This window comes from Pavona decussata, unplaced genomic scaffold (assembly GCF_977016875.1).
Source record: "Pavona decussata unplaced genomic scaffold, jaPavDecu1.1 SCAFFOLD_28, whole genome shotgun sequence".
Taxonomy (NCBI): Eukaryota; Metazoa; Cnidaria; class Anthozoa; order Scleractinia; family Agariciidae; genus Pavona; species Pavona decussata.
In genome coordinates this window covers 2,667,759-2,687,571 of record NW_028145451.1, presented here as the reverse complement: position 1 = coordinate 2,687,571, position 19,813 = coordinate 2,667,759, and the positions used below count along the sequence as shown (strand labels likewise).

The following is a 19,813-nucleotide window of genomic DNA, read 5'->3' as shown; positions in this document are numbered from 1 at the left end:
GAATGGAAGATATGCATTCTTTTGGAGGATGATCTTTTCTGGGCTTACAACAACCACAAAACGTCAATATCTCTTTCGGGGAGCGGGGGGGTCTTTCCTTTGGGGAGGGGAAGGGGTTTGTTTCAGTCTGAACTTAACCATAATTTTGTTTGCAATTAGTTTGGAAATATGAGTCTTGAACTTTGGCACCCTTTGTGTATGTCATTTAAAATAGTATGGTGTCCTGGTTTCTTGTAGATCCTGGTGACCCTGTGCCATGAGGTTCTATCATCCGATGCCTTTGATGACTACATGGGAAGCCAATTTGCTGCGGCCACAGAATTAAGGTACCAGTAGATTTCTAAGCTTTAGAACAATCAGCAGATATGTTGCACACATGATTGGTAACTCTATTATCTCATGGAATTTTCTACTGTGTGGTTGTTGGGTGGTCAACTTAGTGAAAGCAAATAAAATAAATCTGCAATTTTACAGCGACAAACCGATTGAGTGGTGCTGGATCACTTGTAGACCTGGATCAGCAAAATAATTATTTCAAATACAAAATACCGACGGCAGACTGATCCTAATGGTGGAGGTGGTGAACTTGATAGAAATAAACAACAAAGGCTAGAAATAATTACACTGAGTAGGGGAGAGGGCTGTTTCAAAACGTTTTGACCAGGATTGTAGCTTAAAGTAAACAAAAGTCAAAACTAGCCTCTCTCACAGACACTCTTTCCTCCAGAAGACTTGTTGGGAAGAAAAGATTTTGTGACAAGCCAAAAGGGAAGGGAAGCTAAGTCAAAACTGGTGGTGAGGATGTTTTGGAAAGATCTTTACTGATTAGTATGCTCTGATTTACTTATGAATTCCTGTTAAAAAGGAAAGAAAAAATGGCAAAGTTAAAGGAAAAGAAAGACCAGCAAAAAGAGGAAAATGAGAGACTGAAGAGAGAGAAAGAAGAGTTGCAAAAACAAAAGGAGGATGAGGAAAGCAAAAAGGTAAAAATCGTCACCTTCAGAATGAGTAAATTAAATAGAAGAAAGGTTAAGATCCTCGCAGTTAGCATGCAACTTAAGCAGTTGCAAAAAAAAAAGCCTGAAAAAAATTCAGGCTTGAATGGGATTCAAACCCATGACCTCTGCGATGCCGGTGCAGTGCTCTACCAACTGAGCTATCAAGCCAACTGGGAGCTGGTCGTATTGTGAGAAACTTAAACATTTTAAAAAATCAGAACGAGTAAAGCTACTGCTGTAGTCTTATTACCAATTCTAATGTGTATGTCTTGTGATTACTTGTGTCAAGTTCAAGCTGGTTTATTGAAGTTGAAAAGGAAACATAAAAATTTGATTAAAACAAGTACAATGCTTATACCTCTATCAGTCTTACTCCACTTTCTTTAAGATTGTTTTTCAAATCAAGATCTCCTGAGCCTTGCAAGGCTGCTGCCTTAAATAGGAGCCCGGCAGCCTGGGTGCCCACAAAAGTGCTCTGGACACCTAATTTTTTGCAGCAGCACCTAACACTTCACATGTTGGGCTCTTAACTTCTCAGTTTTTGGCCTTGTGGACTTTGTGGAATTTTTCTTAGGCAACAGCCTTGCCTTGGGTCCAAAAACTGGTCGCATAAGGTCAAATCCCACCATTTTGGGTCATTTATATCCCTTTCAAATTTATACTAGTCTACTAGTTATAAATGTGATGCTCAAATTCCCTATGGAGGAATGGAATTTAGATAGATTAAACGTCCCTCATCTACAGCTGCACCAGATGTGACTTTCTTAAGGCTGGTTTCCATATGATGGCAGACGATGGCAGATCGCAAACAATCGCAGACCATCGCAAAAAAGGCTGTTTCCATACAATTGAAACGATTGCAGAATGGACCGTAGCCATATGTTTTGGTCTGCGGGAACGTCAAATAGACATGCGCATGTAGGCTGAAGAGCAAACAACATGGGGGATGTGAAAGAGGAAGTTTTGCTACAAGCAAACTTACTTCTTCTGTTTGTCATGAAGCAATGTGGTCGTCAGCTCCAAAATATCGGTTTTGGATTCGATAATGACGGTATGCAGTTCTTATGTTGTGAAATTTGGCCTCTGCTTCCCCAGCTGATAAATTAGACTTCTGCCCGATTTTGTCCCAACAGTTGGCCTTTTTTTTCTTGTCTTTAAAATCTGTGCTGCTGCGATGGTAAACACATTCATAATGTGCAACACCATGTTAATAACCACGAAAAACTGTTTTATTTGAACCACCATAATTATTAATAACCACCAAAAACTATTTTATTTTAACCACTGAAGTAATAACCACCAAAATCTGTTTTATTTTAACCACTGTATTCCTGGTTTTAATTAAACGAGAGTACACTACAGAGCCTCTCTCTATCCATGGGTATAAGTTGTTACCAATAAGCCACCAGGTGAACCTAGCAAAAAATTTTGTTTGCAATGTCTCAATGACATTATGAATGCTTTTACTCCATTAGACTAAGTAACTGTTGTCTTCCTTTTCAGCAACTTACGATGGATGATCTCAACAAAAAAGGTACAATTTATAGTTAATTTCACTATTATGGTGTGATAGTCGCACTGTTGCCCAAGTATCCGCACATCTGGCCAGAGCATATGACTTTATCCAGTGGATCCAGCAGATGAAGCGTACTCCAACTAATTGAAGGCAAATAAATTAAATTTGTCACCTACTGATAGGGTTTGTACAGGGTCTGGAATTCTTGAAAAAGTAAGGGAGTGTGCTGACTAGTTTTCGAGACCTGGAAAAAGTGTGGAAAATAAAGATAAAGTCTGAAAATTTTTTTAAAAAGTCTGGAGTTTCTGCAAAGCTGCAGCAAGTGCTTAATTCTTGAGTGAATTAATCTTTGCCAGCTAGTCAAATTCCATTTAAATTTTGTCTTAGCGAAAATGTTCAATTGGCAAATCATGAGAACTTTCCCTACCCTACCCCCCAACAGTACTATCTGGTCTGAGATTTTACTCATAACCTTGAGTCAGGAAAAAAAGAAAATAATGGTTTAAAATAAGTGTGGAAAAAGTAAATGAATTTTGCACAGAAAAAGGTGTGTAAACCCTATGTTGTTGAGCTTGGGGGTTGTTGCCTGAAAGGTTGGTGGTGCCGTGGGATATACAAGCTGAATGCAGTGCATAATCAACCCTGTGGGCACCATCACACTGATAAAATCAGTGGGCATGAAAAAGATACTGATCATGAACATGTATTTAACTAATGAGAAGACATCATTAATCAAACAAACAAATCAGGACTTCAAGGCTTCCTTAGCCTGGCAAAAGATCCAGACTCCAAGATGGCTTCGTAAAAAAAATTGGACTGTGAGATGTACATAACTGCCAAAAAAATGAGCCTGCGAGACTCGTGAAATTTGGCTAAAATTTTTGCAAGACCCATAATTTTTGAAGGACCTATTAGCCACCTCTAACATTAGAGAAAGGGGCTAGAAGCGGAAAACCTAAAAGTATGAAACTGTAAGCCACTGAAAACAGGAGGGAAGTGTTTGCCATGGACAAGTACTCTGATAGACATCAAAGGCTCATACGAACCGAGGGGCCACTTCACATACCAGGCCATGCAGGAGTTGCTAACCAGCATTGTTTTGAGTTTAACTTTACCTAAATTACATTTTGCCACATCTGCTGGATTGAGACTTATCCAAAGTACTAAACACAAGCATTCCTTCCATTCCTCCTTCCTTCCTTCCTTCCTTCCTTCCTTCCTTCCTTCCTTCCCTTCCTTCCTTCCTTCCTTCCTTCCTTCCTTCCTTCCTTCCTTCCTTCCTTCCTTCCTTCCTTCCTTCCTTCCTTCCTTCCTTCCTTCCTTCCTTCCTTCCTTCCTTCCTTCCTTCCTTCCTTCATGCCTGCCTGCCTTTCTTCCTAACTTTCTTCTTTCCTGTCTTCCATCTTTTTTGTTTCAAACCATGTTCCTTTGTTTCTTGTCACAGGAGAAACAGAATCCTCACATACAAACTCTGAAGCAGCGGCCTCTGTTAATCCAGCATCAGAGAACTCCAGCAAGGATGGTGAACAGAAAGCAACAAAAGAGACTACAAAAGATGCGGGCACAAAGAAGGACTCTGAAGAAGTGTCTGATGTGGTGAAGGCCATGAGAAAGCGAAGGGAAGACATGGCAAATAAGGAAGAAAGGAAACTGAAAGAAGAAAAGGACAGGCAAGAATCAAGTCACTGATTATACCTAATGCTATTGCCAAAAAGAATATCAGTTGCACTTACATGTCAAGTAGATCTGTAATGTTTCCCATGAAAAATCAGGGTTGTTATTATTTACAGACGAACCAGGTCAAGCGTACCCCCCTAGATTCTATTAATGAATCCATTATTTGAAAATTGAACCCGTTAGTCGTTTCAAGTATTCAAATCAAAATTAGATTTCTGATTGGATTATACGAACCAGGGTACAAACAAGGCATGAAACCAGAAAACCAGAAAGCCCACGGGAAAATCCCCTCTCAATATATTCAGAGCGGCAATTCTTGATTTATATAACAGTGGATTTTCCAAAAAAGACTTCTCGTGATTTACAGCAGTCAACGCGTACTGTCAGAAAGAAAATTCGCCATTTTAAACCGGGCACGGTGGGTCCTGTCGCGTAAATTTAAACTCACTAATGATCACTAAATGAACATTTTACGTTTGTACACTTGCGTTTTTTCCGTTAGTTATTCAAAAACAAAAATGAAAAAGGACTGGAAGCGTTTTATTATAACAAACGGTTCTCTTTTTGAGGTATATGCAAATTAATTTAGCGAAAAGTATGCGAAAGTCACAGTGAAAGAAGTTCATTTCAGTTGACCTTCGACAATGGCAGCACATGTGTTGCGCAATTCGTCGACGTATAATGGACAGTCTGGTAAAATAATAATATATACCAAACTTTTTCATGCTACAAGGTAGGTAATGCTATACATGAAAGATAAATTGGAATTTTTCAGCCCGACTCATTTGCAAGCACTTGACTTTGTACTCTTGCCGTGACCAAATTTGCATAGCGAATTATATGAATGTGTCAACAACATGCAGGAACAGTTTGAACGAACAAGCTGTTTCAAATGTACTGTAGTTTGAATTTTACAGGCTATTGCTTTTACTGTTAGCGCGGATCTATGTTCTGCAAATTTTAATTTGATCATTGATCCGCGTTAACAATGAATAAATGAATGCATTCTTTGAAACGACTAATGGGTTCAATTTTCAAATAATCCATCCATTAATCGAGTCTAGGGGGGTACGCTTGACCTGGTTCGACTGTAAGGATTCATCTAGATCACAAAATCGAAATAAGAAGGAAAGACAAAAAGAATTCTTGTAGTTGTAGTAAAAAGTATGCCATTCTGAAAATTATGTCTGTTCCTGACACTGAATGCATAAATAATAATATCATAATTTTTATTGTCTTTGGCTATCGTTTAACTCATTTTATGTCTTTACCTGAAGTCAACTTCAAATTTATTCTCATGTAGCCACTAAATAACATTGATTATGCCCATTAGTTCACTCAGTTGCAAAACTGACATAAGAGGAATTTAGAATTACATTTACGGCAAATGGTAAATGGCAGAAATGACCACATGACCAAGTTTACCTTATATTTGTTGCTCAGTGTTTTCAGTTTCTCAGTGAAATTGAGTAGTTAAATTGCATTAGCATCAAAGGTCAGAATTATTTTGCAAGTTATTCTCATCTATGTACTGGTACGAGAAAACGTATACACGAATCTTATGTTTGTTGTTTGTAGTAAACATATTGTAAACCTCTCTAATGGAAATCTCTATTGTTGTCACTGTTAAATTTTAGGTTGGAAAAGGAAGAGAAAGAACAGTGGAATGTAAGTGATCAACATCCAAATTTACCTTACTCCATTAATATCTCCTTTTCCATACTGAGGGCACCAAATTCTGAGACTAAAAGATGGAGATTCAGGGCTCAAGCAGAGGGGGATGGGGTTTTTGCTCCTTGAGCCCAAGCCCTGTGATTTGACGGCTTAACCCGGTTAATTCTCTAGCATGAAGCTAATTATTAGGAAAATAAGGGGGTGTTTACATGATACCGGCGTGACTTTCAATCTGGTACGACTTCACTCCAGTTCCCTCTTGTGGCTCTGTTTTTGTTTAAATGACACCAGTACAAAATCTCATACTGGAGCGAGTCATACATGTGCAAGTTCACCCCGGTCACTGTACCGGAGCAAGATTTTCATTCCGGTACGAAAATTCATTCCGACGTCATGTAAAGGCAGTACGACTGTACATCTGGCCAGCGTGAAATCACTTGAGAGAGTCTGGAACGGGTAGCGCATGCATAGTTTTTGACATCCAACGCAAGATGGCCTCGCGATCACAAAATTTGTTTACTCAAACACACGTCGGCTGACATGAAGTGTTCCTTCATGTGAACATGGAATGAAATCTCATCCCTTCATGTAAAGATGATATGAAATCACAATGTCATATTGGTATGGAAGTCGCACCGTTTTTACATGTAAACACCCCCTCACTACTCTTCCCTGGATGGGATGCTAGTCCATCACAGGGTTACCCTCCAGCAGTATGTGGTTGGTAACCATTGGTACACCTGTGTGAAGAGAAACAATGTGGGACAAACACAATGCAGGGATCAACCACACCTTGAACCACCGACCTTCACATCCTCTAACCAAAGGTTTGATTGAAAGTCCAACATGCTAACCCCTATGCAACCTCATTTGTTAAGCCTTAAATTTAGCTTTTGAGCCTATAGTTTAGGGTTTTGATAAACGCGGACCTGCACTATAAAAGGAGCCTTGTCCTGGCCAAGCTGCCAGTCATTTCATTGTGGACACTGAGCTGTGAATATTGACAGCATAAATTTAAAATTTGGAAAGCATTTACTTCATGAATAAAACTTGAAATTTGTTAAATTAAATTTGTTTTTACAGCTCAATTACAGTATATTTTGTCCAAAATATTCTTTTAACAGCTTAGGTTAAATTTTCAAGACATGTTTGGTTTTATTTCTTGAAATACATGTACTAATTCCACAACGTTTACTTCCTACTTGCTCACTATGTCTGCCTCACTAATGTGATGTTAAAGCAGACACTGTGTGACAAAAGTGGGAGGAGCTATCCCTTTTATAGTGTGGGTCCCTGTTTAACAACACTGCAGGATGACCTTTATTTTGTATGCATTTTCCAGATTAACATGGCTCACTGCCAGTACACAAAGAGATTGGAGCCCATTGGATATGACCGCAACCATGCCCGTTACTGGGTGTTCAATGGCATAGCAGTTGGTGTTTATGTAGAACAAGGCTGGAGGAACCTGGAGGATCTTTCTCAGACATTTGATGAGAGTTCCAAAGAAGTTTCCATGGAAACTGATGGCAGCAAGCAAGCACCTTTTGATGGTGATGTGGAAATTGTTGGTGAAACAAAAGAAGAAAGGAAGATGGATGCTTACAATAAAGATGACTTGGAGTTAATAGTTTGTGAAACGAAAGATGAAAGGAAGATGGACGCTTATAAGAAAGACGATGTACAGGAGCTGAGGTAGGAGTAGTCTCCTTTGGATTTGTAGTAAACATGTTCTGAGGTTTTTGATGTGCAGTCAGTGGTATTTGAGTTGATCACACTCCCTGTATTTTGTTTAGTAAATGATATTAATTTATTTCCTTCAAAAGGTTACCTGACATTCCGTACAGCTGGTCATGTTATGACACTGTAGAGGAAGTGCAATTGTTGCTCGAGTGTTTATCACACCAAGGCATAAGAGAGAGTGCACTTAGGAAAGCTCTTAACGCACAGATGGAATCCATCACTGAAGGCATTAGAAGGTTTGCAGAAATAATTCCACCATTAGACATTAACCCTTTAACCCCTAACATCAAAGAACAAATTCTCCCATCTTGTCCCCATACTTTTCTATAAAAGTTCTGGGGAGAGTTTTTTTTTTAAACATCAAGAAAATCCACCTTGGGTGATCATATCCTTAATTCTCATGACCTTAGGTTTAATAAGCATTGATATTACAAAGAGAAATTTGATGCTGATCACTGTTAGGGCTTAAAGAGTTAAAGTGAGGAATGGAAACTGAGGATGGAAGACAGTATAAAATGATGATTACTGTTGCTGCCTTTTTTTTTTTTTTTTTCAAAAGATGTTACTCCCTATTGTATTGCTGGTATCTTTCCCCTAATTATCCTTCTTGTAAGGTTATCTTGTTAATCTTGATTCCCCCATTGTCTTGTAAAATATTTGCTTTTCTGTTAGTAAAGGCAGTAAAAACCACCAACATAACTTTCCAAATTTTAAACTGCAAATGTAGCTACTGCAAATGTAGCTACTGCAACAGTCGAGGCTCGAAATGCAGTATGTTACCGAGAATGAAAAGGGAAATAAGAATCATGATGTTGTTCTTCACAAGAAAGATGTTGGCTTCTGAGTGTAGCAGCCCAAGGAGGTTTGACTATACCAGGTGGTGGTTTATTTGTCATTGCCTTTCTAACTCCTCTCTGTGAAGAAGAGTATTGCTCAACATCATCTTTATTTGGAAAAACATTATTTGTATTTACTTTCAACACACAATTTACATAATTAAGTGGTGACTATAAAACTAGTTTCAATGAAAGACCTTGTCAGTTGGTGGCCATGTTTGTTTGTGAAAATAGTTTTATAGATGAAAGTAAATGCAAATGAATGCTTTCTTAATCCGTTTTGTTGTTTAACAGGAATTCATACAGGAAACCTGCAAAGCTAGAAACTGCAGAAGAGGGACTTCTCAACTCCATGAAAGAGGTTTGTTATTAAACTAAACATGAACCTGTAAAATATTAATTGTGCACTTGACTGTGAAGATACTTAGGTTGTTGAGACATTATTCATTGTTCACCAACAGCACTTCTTCTTTTTAGGAATATGGATAACAGTAAATTCATTGTTCAAGAGATCGAGTTAGCCATGACTGATGGCAACCGGCTGTTAAGGCTAACAGTGTCAATAAGTAAATTTAGCTGGCTACATAGAGGTTTAAAATGATTGAAATATAAGAAGAATGGGAGACTTTCTTTTGGTTTTGATCAGCTACTTTTCTTTGACTTCCACTCAGGTTGTCCAATCTTCAGTTAATATCACCTCAACCAGTCCTTCTCAGGACTCCACTCGTCTGGGTGGTCATAGTTTACGTACTTATGACATGACTCCAGGGTTCAAACCATTTACAGTTTTACTTTCCTTTTAATGACAGCTCTGGGTTCACAATAATATTATTAGTACTTATCTAAGTTATCTAAGTTAATATCCTCTTCAAAGCATTCTGCCTTACAAGTACTTTGTTATCAATTTTTAGCATGAAAAGACAACTGAAACATTTTTTGGAGAAAACATTTTCATATCATATTGTGCAAGACATTACACAAGCTAAGCCAAATGTAACCTCGTTCAAAGTTTGTTCCACCTGAACGATGCTGACGATGTTGGGCCATGTTATAAATGGCTTTGTCCAATTGAAGGGGTGTGCAAAATAGTTCCTAAGTGACTTATGATGTAAGGTCAAATTCTCCTTTTGTTTCACAAGTGAATACAAGACAATTGGAAAGGAGAATCTAGCAGTTTATCAGAAGTCACTTAGGGCTTCTTTCCAGGCACCCCCTCAATTCTTCTTGTGTTAATCTGTGCATTCCTAATATAAAAAGTTGTGAGTAGTTTTGTAAGGGAAGGGGCAAGTGGGGCAATATGGGTGATATCCTTTTTTTTTTGTCAGCCTTACTGGTGCTTCAACGCTTGCCCTTTAACCAATTTCGTTGATTTCCAATTTCCTGCCTTAATTGTGCATCTCTGGGATGATGAAGATGAGATTGTGTAAGGTTGCAGTATTTGTTACATTGCTGATGATTTGCTAAAATATCTTCTCTGAAAACAGGAATTAAAGGACGTTGCTGAGCGACTTGTTCATGGTAACTTGGCCATCTTGGGTGATGGCCTTGAGGAATATCAAGAAGCTGTAGATAACTCCTCATCTGTTGGGGATTTGGTAAGCTTACAATGCAACTACAAGAAAGCAGAAAAACCGCTCTTTAACCTTTTGCTAAAATTTGCAAGCTCAGCATTTGAATTCTCACCTGTAGTAACACTTCTTCCCTTTATCAGGCATCTCAACTTGAGAAATTACTGCCATCAGTGTTGCCACAATTCTATCAAGGCATGTTCTCTAAAGACAAGACCAACTCAGAGAAAGCCAAGGAATGCTGGTTGGAAGAAGTGAAGAAGGCAGCGACAGCCTCTCGTCTCCATCTTCTTCTTGGAATTCTGGATTCGACCGTGATTTGGGATTTATCAGCAGAAAATGCAGTAAGTGGATTCTTTCATACGTCTGTTTGATCTGATTTCCAACACCAAGAAATGTGTGGGAAAAACGAGGCGCAGCCAAGTTTTTTTTAAAGCCAACTTTGAGGTTTTTGTATCTTAATTGATGGATGTAATCCCATTTGGCAGTAACAACAGTTTAAAATCTTATTTCACTTTGTTCTCCTCCACAGAAATGTAAGATTTGTCGCATCAAAGGGATTAGTAAAACACTGCTGATCCTGTGTGATGACTGTAATTTAGGTTATCATCTTCAGTGTCTGCGGCCAGCGTTATCTGAGGTGCCTGCGGGACACTGGAGTTGTCCTGTTTGCAAGGTAATGAATTTTCTCTTTTAGCTCTGATATGGGTGTCTCTAGGTAGAGTCGTCCTGTGAAACGTTGGAAGAATGATGGGAAAGAGCTAACTTAGGTGATGGGGTGAAACGTTGGGCAGAGGCGGCGACTACGGAAGCTGACAGAAGGGCATGGAAGTGGAGAATATACAGCCCAATTCTCCAACGGGAGAAACTGATGATGATGATGATGACGAAGTTGATGGTGGTGGTGGTGATGATGATGACGATGATGATGTTGATGTTGATGGTGGTGGTGATGCTGGTGTGATGATGTTGATGGTGGTGATGATGATGTTGATGCTGATGTGAATTGATGGTGGTGGTGATGATGATGATGACGACGATGATGATAAAGTTGATGTTGATGGTGGTGATGATGATGATTTTCTTTTTGCTCCTGATTAGGTATCGTAAAAGCTGGAGTGGGTTTCTTGAATCACATTAAACTGCGTGCTTGCTTCATGGTGGGAGATGACGGGAATGAAAGATAATCCTTAGAGCTGTACTGTCTTCAGTCTTGAGAACATGTCAAGACTCAAACCACAGATTCTCGCGCCATAGCATGGTTAATTGAAGGCAATGGTTATGAAATCTGACAAACTTCTTTGTTACATGTTTTTGTTTGCCTTTTTGGCCTTGACCCTGCACAAACAACAATAGCATTTGGAATGTGTTGGGGCAACTGACCAATGGAAACGTTTTTGTTAAGATATTCACCTGTGTTGTGAACGTAAAAACAAAGGATTGTGCACGGTCGCGGCCCTTCCAACATAAACTGCAGCACCATTGTTTTCATGGCAGTTTCATAACCAGTCCCTCAAGTAACTATGAGCATAGTTAGTAGAGGGGACAACTTCCTATGATCACACTAGTGACACACTTAATTTGCGCACTACTATCACTCTACCATATGTCGAATTTGTTCCCTTGTTATTTGTTTTTGTAGCCGAACGAGAGGCTAAGCAACCGAACCAGTATCAAAAATTACAAAGAAGGGAGCTCAAGTGAAGATCAAGATGAAGAGGTGCTATCATATTCTGTGGTCAATACTGTCAATCAGTCAGTCAGTCAGTCAGTTGGTCGGTCAGTCAGTTGGTCGGTCAGTCAGTCAGTCAGTCAGTCAGTCAGTTGGTCGGTCGGTCGGTCAGTCAGTCAGTCAGTCAGTCAGTCATTGCATCAGACAGTTAGAGCTATTTTTCGGTTGACTGTCAAAAATAATTTGGTAATGCTTTGGTTTCTCTTTATTTCCTTCTCTGATTGGTTAGCAAAACTTGCGTTTCTTTCTCAACCAATGAGAATCAAAATCAGTCTTGGCGGCTTGTGTGCACGCTTTTTCCCGCGCTTGGCGCCGGTTACGTGTATTTGTTTCGACTTCTGATTGGTTCATTGTGCTGTTTAAATCACTGATGATTGGTCAGAGTTATTACTTTGTTTCTAGATTTTACGACACTCAAATGAACACCGCTCTTGTCAGATAGTCATTTAGTCCGGTGGGCAACTCACAGTCAGTCAATCTGTCAGGGATTTGGACAGTCACTGCAGACAGGCAGACAGACAGAAAGATGGAGGTCTGCCAGTCAGTCAGTTGTGTGATATAAGTAACAGAATAACAATAACCTTACTACATTTCATTAAGTAGACAAACTTAAAAAACAAAAAAACAAACAAAAAAAACTACGGCATTTTTGAGTTCTGAAAACATGTTTCGGATACACCGTATCCATTGTCAAATCAAAGATGTCGTAGTTTATCTCAAAGGGCCAGTGTCACGTGTTTTTAGTGTCATTTTGAATAGCCAAATATTACATTTTATCTCTGGAAACGTTAAAATAATGGTTCTGTTTTGTCAACAAAAACCTTACCAGTACACAGAAACTAGTATTAATTGTTTGTGGCTGCGGATGGCTAGGATGGAAACGAATTGAACTCGAAAAAGTTCGTCTTGTGTATCTTAGAGAAACCACTGAAAAACTGGTTACAGTTTGAGAATGATGTATTAATCAGTAAATGACACAGGCATACTCGGAAAAAAAAAATCTGAGTGCTCCTATCAGGAGTCGAACCTAAGACCTTCCGATTACTAGTTCGGATGTTCTACCACTGAGCTACAGGAGACTCGTGTGAGATAAGACCATTAAACCAGGTTCATTGGCCAAACACTGACCCTGCATACTGCTAGGATTTGAATGGTTACAGTTTGTTTTATTCCAAGAAATCCTCCCGGTGCTCTACGAGCAACTTCGTGGTAAAGGAAAGGTTCTTTGTCAAATGTTTGAGACGTTTTGACCAAAATACAGCAACATCTTCGGGACAGTGCCCTCTTAAAAGACTAACTTACCTTATGCTATTAACAAATTTCATCAATTTTATTAATTATTGCTAGTTCTCACTGAACTCCTTTATCGTATTCACCAGGCCAGTGAAGCGAGCTTGGGAGACTCTGAAGACAGCTCTCTTGAGGATGAGACAGACGAGCATGAAGACTACTGTCACACTTGTGGTGAAGATGGCGATCTGATTTGTTGTGACTCGTGTCCTTTGGTGTTCCATACCGTCTGTCATCAGCCCCCACTTAGGAATATACCACGGTAAATAATCACGTCACGTGTCCATCACACTCTTGTCATGTGTCAGTCACGCTTGTATCACGTGTTAATCAAAGCTGTATCAAGTGCCCTCCGGCTTCATCCCACAAGGTCACCATTCTTTCTGTCCCCTGGAGTGAGATTAGCCGTTGGAAGTAGGGATTCCCTGGGTGACGAGATTGCTTTCCCTTTGACGTGCCCCTTACGACTGTACCCATTTCTCTCAGGATTGTACGGCAGTTAACAATCACTTCGCTTGCTGACACATCCCACTTCAAATGTTTTGGGAAACTGAACAAGCCTAACTTGATTGTCCCCTTTCACGGTTATGGGTGAAACCAATGCCTGCATCATGCGGTAAATAGGGGATGATGAATAAGAAAGGTGGGAGGTGGGGGTGGGGTGTGAATACAAAAAAAGCTGTCTGTAAGCTGCAGGAGAAGAGTGAGGTGTTAGGCACCTGATCAAGGTTTATCCCTAATTCTAGATAGCTCGATATTATTTTATCTGATGTCCCGTTCATCAACCTATTACTGTGTCATTTTTGTGATTTTAAATTTCGTTATAACAAGGGACATTTTCGGTCTCAGTATACCTTGCAATGCCACCTTTGGTATTTACTAGGCTAAGAAGCCGTTTTTACGAATCAAAACCTGGTTCATTTTCTTTAGGGGAGCGTGGAGTTGTTGGCAATGTCGGCAGCCAAAGGACAAGAAACAAAAGAAGAATATGCAAGGTATTAAATAATATATGAACGAAACGATTTGTTCTAAATGATTAACTTGTTGACTGACCGATTGAGAGATTGATTGATTGATTGATTGATTGATTGATTGATTGATTGATTGATTGATTGATTGATTGATTGATTAATGGATGGATTGGGTGATTGTTTGATTAACTGGTTGTTTGACAAATTGATTGATTAATTGCAGGTGGTCACACGACTAAGTCAAAGGCAGCCAAAAATAAAGCCAAAAAACGTGCAAGACAAGACGAAAGCTCTCGGAGGACAAGCAAACGGTCCCGTTCTCTGAGCTCCGAGGATTCGGGGCACCAGAAGTCTTCCAAACGAACTCGTCAGAGACGTCAGCCAATGGAAATCGCCGATGACGACAGCGCACGTGACAGGAGACGCAAAGCACGTGCGTCGATCGAAGACCTGTCGGATGACGAAAGTTTTGTTGGGAAAAGGAAAGCCTCTAAAAGCAAGCAAGGAGGGGGAAAACAAGCGGTGTCAAGAAATGGTAGTGTTGTGAGCCGGCTACGGAGAAGATACCCACAAGATTCCGAGGATGAGAAGGCGGAAAGTCCTGACTCGAACGTTAACTCGTTTTATGGTCGTTCAACTAGACGGACATGTCAACGGAAAACATCCAACGATAGCAACATCAGTGACGATGATGATGATGATGATGAGGAGGAGGAGGAGGAGGAGGAGCCTGTGACGCAACGCAAGAAGACAACTAGGGCAGCAAGGCACCCAGAGCGTGGCTCTCGGAGAAACAGACGTCCGATTGTGGGTAAGGTCATCAGTTTCCAGAATTTCCGTTTGGTTTAAGAGAGCTTAGGAGCCAGGACGGGAAAAAGCAACCTTGTGTATTCAGCGTAGAAGCTAATAGGCCATTTCTGAGTTGCTTTCAACCTCATTACGAGGCTAAGTGAAAATTAGTTTTGTTTGCTTATGAATGAAAACTGCGGATTTTTGTAATAAAACCTATGCACGAACCCTCGCTTTCTTAATGAGGTTCAAAGCAACTTGGAAATGGCCTATTATATATACATCTTGCTGTAATATTTGGTTTAGATTGCCGTCCTTTCGTTGTGTTTAACGTAGTAGATAGATACGTCGCGAGCTGTAACGCAGGTCACACTAGGTCTTCAATTAGTGATTTCTATGTTCTGTTGCTAAAGTTAATTGCTTGGCGTTGGCCATTCACGAAACATCTGTGTTGTAACAACGTTTTTGGTCTTTTTATAGCAATTTTACTGTTCTTGTTGTTCACAGGTTATTCTGAGGATGAAGACGAGGATAATGAAAGGGAGGAAAAAGAAAGCCGCAAAACGTCTCTACGAAAGAACAGCGGTACCTCAAACTCTGCCCGAAGATCTACGAGGAATCAACGACGAGTGTCGAGCTCTTCCGAACCATCAGAAGACGATGACACAGGTGTATCACAGTCCACGAATAAGCGTGGTTCTGGGAATAAGAGAAACGCAAAACAGGTTTCGAGCTCGTCTGACGAGAGTGGGCTTAATACATCCAAAGGCAGTTCATCAAAGAGTCGCTCGGTGAGGGATAGATGCCCTGAACCTAACAAGTCCCACAGAGGTAACGTAAAACGACAGACACAGGGACGGGGAGGAAACAGGAACAGACATGAAGAAGGTGTGGAATCGGACGATGGCAACGGAAAGAACAATGGAGGAAAGCAAAAGAAAGCTGTCCTTAACAACAGGTAAGGTGGATCTTGTGTTCGGGGCCAAGACTAGAAAATAGTACATGTAGGCTGCAAAATAGTTGCTTTCTTTTCTCTTAGAATTAAACGAAGGACGCGGGAATGGGTAGAACCGCAGTAACACGCGAGGCACGAGGTGCTGAAAGCGTGGCTCTCGTACCCGCAGCCCACCCTTGGGGCAGCAGGGATGGCGTAGTGGTGAGAGCACTCGCCTCCAACCAATGTGGCCCGGGTTCGATTCCCGGACTCGGCGTCTTATGTGGGTTGAGTTTATTGTTGGTTCTTGTCCCTCTCTCCGAGGATTTTTTTCCGGGTTCTCCGGTTTTCCTCCCTCCACAAACACCAAAATTTCCAAATTCCAATTCGACCTGGAACGCAACGGACACCTTTGAACGAGCTCCGAGAGAGGACTCTCTACTGATCGAATTGGAATTTGGAAATGTTGAGTTTTGAGGAGAGGGGAAAACCGGAGTACCCGGAGAAAAACCTTTCGGAGCAGGGACGAGAACCAACAACAACAAACGAGGCAAAATTGGTGGGCTTGTCATGTTGTTTTGCGGGAAGTTAGCAACTGCTATCCCAGTCCTACCGGCAGGCGTTTAGTTGGTGAAAACAAAAATCTTGGACGCTTGCTGGTTTTACGTAACAAATACTACAATCTGATTCTCTTGTACTCGATCATGTCCTGTGAGTAAACTGAGCTTGACATTTTCAGGAAGTCGTTTCCAAGATTTAGTAGGCTTCAACATTTGCTTCAACATGCGTTCAACACTTTGTTGAACCAGATGTCGGGGGCTTTTGAATAGGCCGTTCAACACTGTTGAAAATGTGAAAAATGTTAAAAGCTTGTTGAATCAAATTTAAATTAGTTTAAACTTTTATTCAACATCGATTCAACATTTCCTTTGCTCTCGAAAATATTGAATGGCGTTGAAGCCGTTTGAACACTCCGTTCAACATTTGACAAACATCCGTTCATTTTTTGTTGAACGAGTGTTGGTCAAGTGTTGAATTCGTTGGGTCTTGAACAGAAACGACGACGACGGCAACGAGAACGTCGGAAAACAATAGTTTTAATTAGCAAAGTACTGGCTCTACACGTGCAGTATACAGTTTAGTATATTTCTTTGCCTTTCTCTGCAAAACAACAACATGAAATGACCACATCCAAGGTTTTAAAGGCTGGTTTCCATATGATCGCGGATCGCAGATCGCAATAAGGTCTGCGATCGTCTGCGATCATATGGAAACTACTTCTGCGATCGTCTGCGATCCTGCGATCGTGATCGCAGAAGATAGAACCATGTTCTATCTAAAGGCTGGTTTCCATATGATCGCAGATCGCAAACAATCGCAATTGATCGCAGACGATCGCAGGAGATAGAACATGGTTCTATCTTCTGCGATCGTCTGCGATCACGATCGCAGGATCGCAGACGATCGCAGAAGTAGTTTCCATATGATCGCAGACGATTGCAGACCTTATTGCGATCTGCGATCTGCGATCCGCGATCATATGGAAACCAGCCTTAAGGAAGACATGACCGCACAATGATTAGTTTTCTTTTCTCTTTCTGAACTTTAAATCCGCCTCTACGACGTTAGCTCCCGGATAGTTCGGCCACATTACACAAACTAAATGAGTAGAAATTATCGCAAATTTATTCAGAAAACGCGAATGTAATTTTTAAGTTCCGTTTTCGTTGCGTTGTCATCGCCTGTTCTTAATTTCCCAAATAAAGAGATAGAATTCAGTGCGATGAATTTAATATCTGAACCTTGCAGTGCTGTGGTTGATCGTTTGACTCTGTCTGTCTGTTAGTTCCATAACCAAAGACAGGAACACAGAAACAAGAAACGTGATTAGAGCCGAGGTTTCACAAGAAGACAAGAAGGAAAAACGGCGGCGAGTTAATGTAGAAGTAAGTCCTGTTTATTTTTAACAACCTGTCCTTGAACTCAAACATCGCTACCCTTTGGGAACACCGAGAGGATCCAGGGGCCAGAGAAAGTAATAGTGCACAACAGCGATCCGTGAGGAACTTGCAGCTTAGAGTTAACACCACGAAGCAATTCACACTGAGTGACTTCTCGAAGAATCGCGCAAGGATTGCATGCGATGCAGACAAACAACTCAGTATAACGTTTGAGTTCATCTGGCCAAGATCTGCGTGTGCTTACCATGAGCTGCTATGACCGGCTTGCGTTCACTTTCTCTAAACTCAGCATCGAATTTCTCCCAACAATATCGTCACTTGTTCAAACGTACAGTTTACGAGAATAAAGAAATGATTGCCAACGATAATTCATCGTGATGTTTAAACAAAGTCTCTCGGCTGTTGCTATAAGAAATTTATGGCAAACGGTGAGGAGAATTTACATTCCGATATCGGGGCTTTAATTTTATGTGTTGCTGTTTCTATTTCATGTAGATGGATGCTTGTGAGCAAATTTTACGGGATCTCATTCTTCATGAAGATAGTTGGCCTTTCACACAAGCTGTTAATCTGCGGGAGGTAGGTCGTATGTTATTTTCAGCAACAAAATCTACGCTTTGAACGGTACCTACGGACGGTACGTCCACTTTCAAGTGCGCATACGTTCTGCGCATCACGGGATAGTCCGAGATAGTCCGGGATTTGTGCCTTCTTAGTATTACAAAAGTATTTTGGCGCGGTTTATCACTTTGCGGGAACAGTAGATCTTAACAAGGGGCCGGTAGTTGGTGTAACCATGCATTTTCTTGAGGAAAGGCCCTTATTCAGTGTTTTGTATTTTGCTAAGATCTTGTATTTCCCGCATAGTCATAAACCGCGCAAAAAATACTTTGATATTAGGAGCCTCCATTCTTAAAACCAGCTTGAGGTAAGTACCGTGAAGTACAACCTCACTTATCTGTCCCATGAAGGCTAATTTCACGTACTGATTTATTCGCCCTATTAGTAAGTTCCGTCGCATGGGCCAATTTACACATTGCAATAATTTATATGTCGGCCGATTTTTCTTTTTCTGTTGGTGTAGCGCAGGCCGGGTGAAAATCAGCCTGATTCAAAACTGTGACACTGCCTCTTATTTTTATAAATCGGACCAATTTTCGTTGCCAAATATGGCCCAACGAGAAGTTGGTGCGTGCATATCACCCTTAACGTTATCTTCTCAACTCATTGTCGTGATGTCGTTGCACTGTAACTTTGACATTGTAATAGAGGTTCAGAATCGCGTTTACGGCAAACGTGAGATTCGCGTTTGTGTTTTCTTGAAAAAAAAATGAATACATGGATGGGAATAAGGCAAAACAGTTCTGGCCATTCGTGATAAAGGAAAACTAATCAATTTTACTCATAAACTGAAACAGTGAGCGGCAAATGAAGGATAAACGTGGTCATTAACGAATGCACTGCCCCAAGAAATATTTTGAATTTCTAGTGTCCATTCTTATAAAACGCGTTCCTTTACCTCTGGTCATTTCTATACAAAGGAATCTCGCATTAATGCCACACGAAATGCATTCTCGCGTGTTGGGGTCAAAATTTGGAACGGGATACCTGCAACTCTAAAAAAAAGTGCAAAAAAATCTTTTAAAGAATCCCTAAAAGAAAAGTTATTTGATATACTTGAAACCGTAGACTCCTGTATTGAAGTGGAAACGCCGGATAATTGACCAAATGAAAAACTGATCATCCATGGCCTACTCTTTGCTAGAATAATCTGATTCTCCTTTTCCCTTTTCATCTCTTTTCTATTGTAATATTAATGATAACAAAAAATTACATGTAATTTACTTTAATTTTGATGCATATCCTTATCTAAATCTGCGTTATTATGTGAAGTTTTAAAGTTTTTCCGTTTCCAGCATGTTTGTAATTTACTGTAATTTTTTTTCCATTATGTTCTCGTGCTCGTCTTGTCCCGCCTCGACTGGCTTTGTGGCTATTTGCGGGACAAGCCCCTTCTATAATCTGAATTTGTAAATAAATTGTTGTTGTTGTCATTTCTGCCTTTTGCCGTATACGTTATTCTAAATCTCTATACAAATTACACGCGTTTTAGTGCTGGTTTGT

General features: G+C 40.3%; 1 protein-coding gene across 2 annotated transcripts in view; it reads left to right on the top strand.

The window, feature by feature from the left end:
* Window positions 1-19,813, top strand: part of LOC146485105 (tyrosine-protein kinase BAZ1B-like) — a 41,866-nt gene that overhangs the window by 20,496 nt on the left and 1,557 nt on the right. For both annotated transcript variants that reach the window (XM_085104027.1, XM_085104026.1), the window contains 18 exons: window positions 238-326; window positions 866-983; window positions 2,502-2,532; window positions 3,959-4,184; window positions 5,829-5,859; window positions 7,208-7,560; window positions 7,692-7,844; window positions 8,739-8,805; window positions 9,929-10,039; window positions 10,156-10,356; window positions 10,545-10,688; window positions 11,655-11,732; window positions 13,124-13,296; window positions 13,965-14,029; window positions 14,229-14,816; window positions 15,302-15,752; window positions 17,575-17,674; window positions 18,185-18,268. In XM_085104027.1, coding sequence (XP_084960153.1) covers window positions 238-326; window positions 866-983; window positions 2,502-2,532; window positions 3,959-4,184; window positions 5,829-5,859; window positions 7,208-7,560; window positions 7,692-7,844; window positions 8,739-8,805; window positions 9,929-10,039; window positions 10,156-10,356; window positions 10,545-10,688; window positions 11,655-11,732; window positions 13,124-13,296; window positions 13,965-14,029; window positions 14,229-14,816; window positions 15,302-15,752; window positions 17,575-17,674; window positions 18,185-18,268 — 3,063 coding nt within the window. The remainder of the gene's footprint in view (window positions 1-237; window positions 327-865; window positions 984-2,501; window positions 2,533-3,958; window positions 4,185-5,828; window positions 5,860-7,207; window positions 7,561-7,691; window positions 7,845-8,738; window positions 8,806-9,928; window positions 10,040-10,155; window positions 10,357-10,544; window positions 10,689-11,654; window positions 11,733-13,123; window positions 13,297-13,964; window positions 14,030-14,228; window positions 14,817-15,301; window positions 15,753-17,574; window positions 17,675-18,184; window positions 18,269-19,813) is intronic.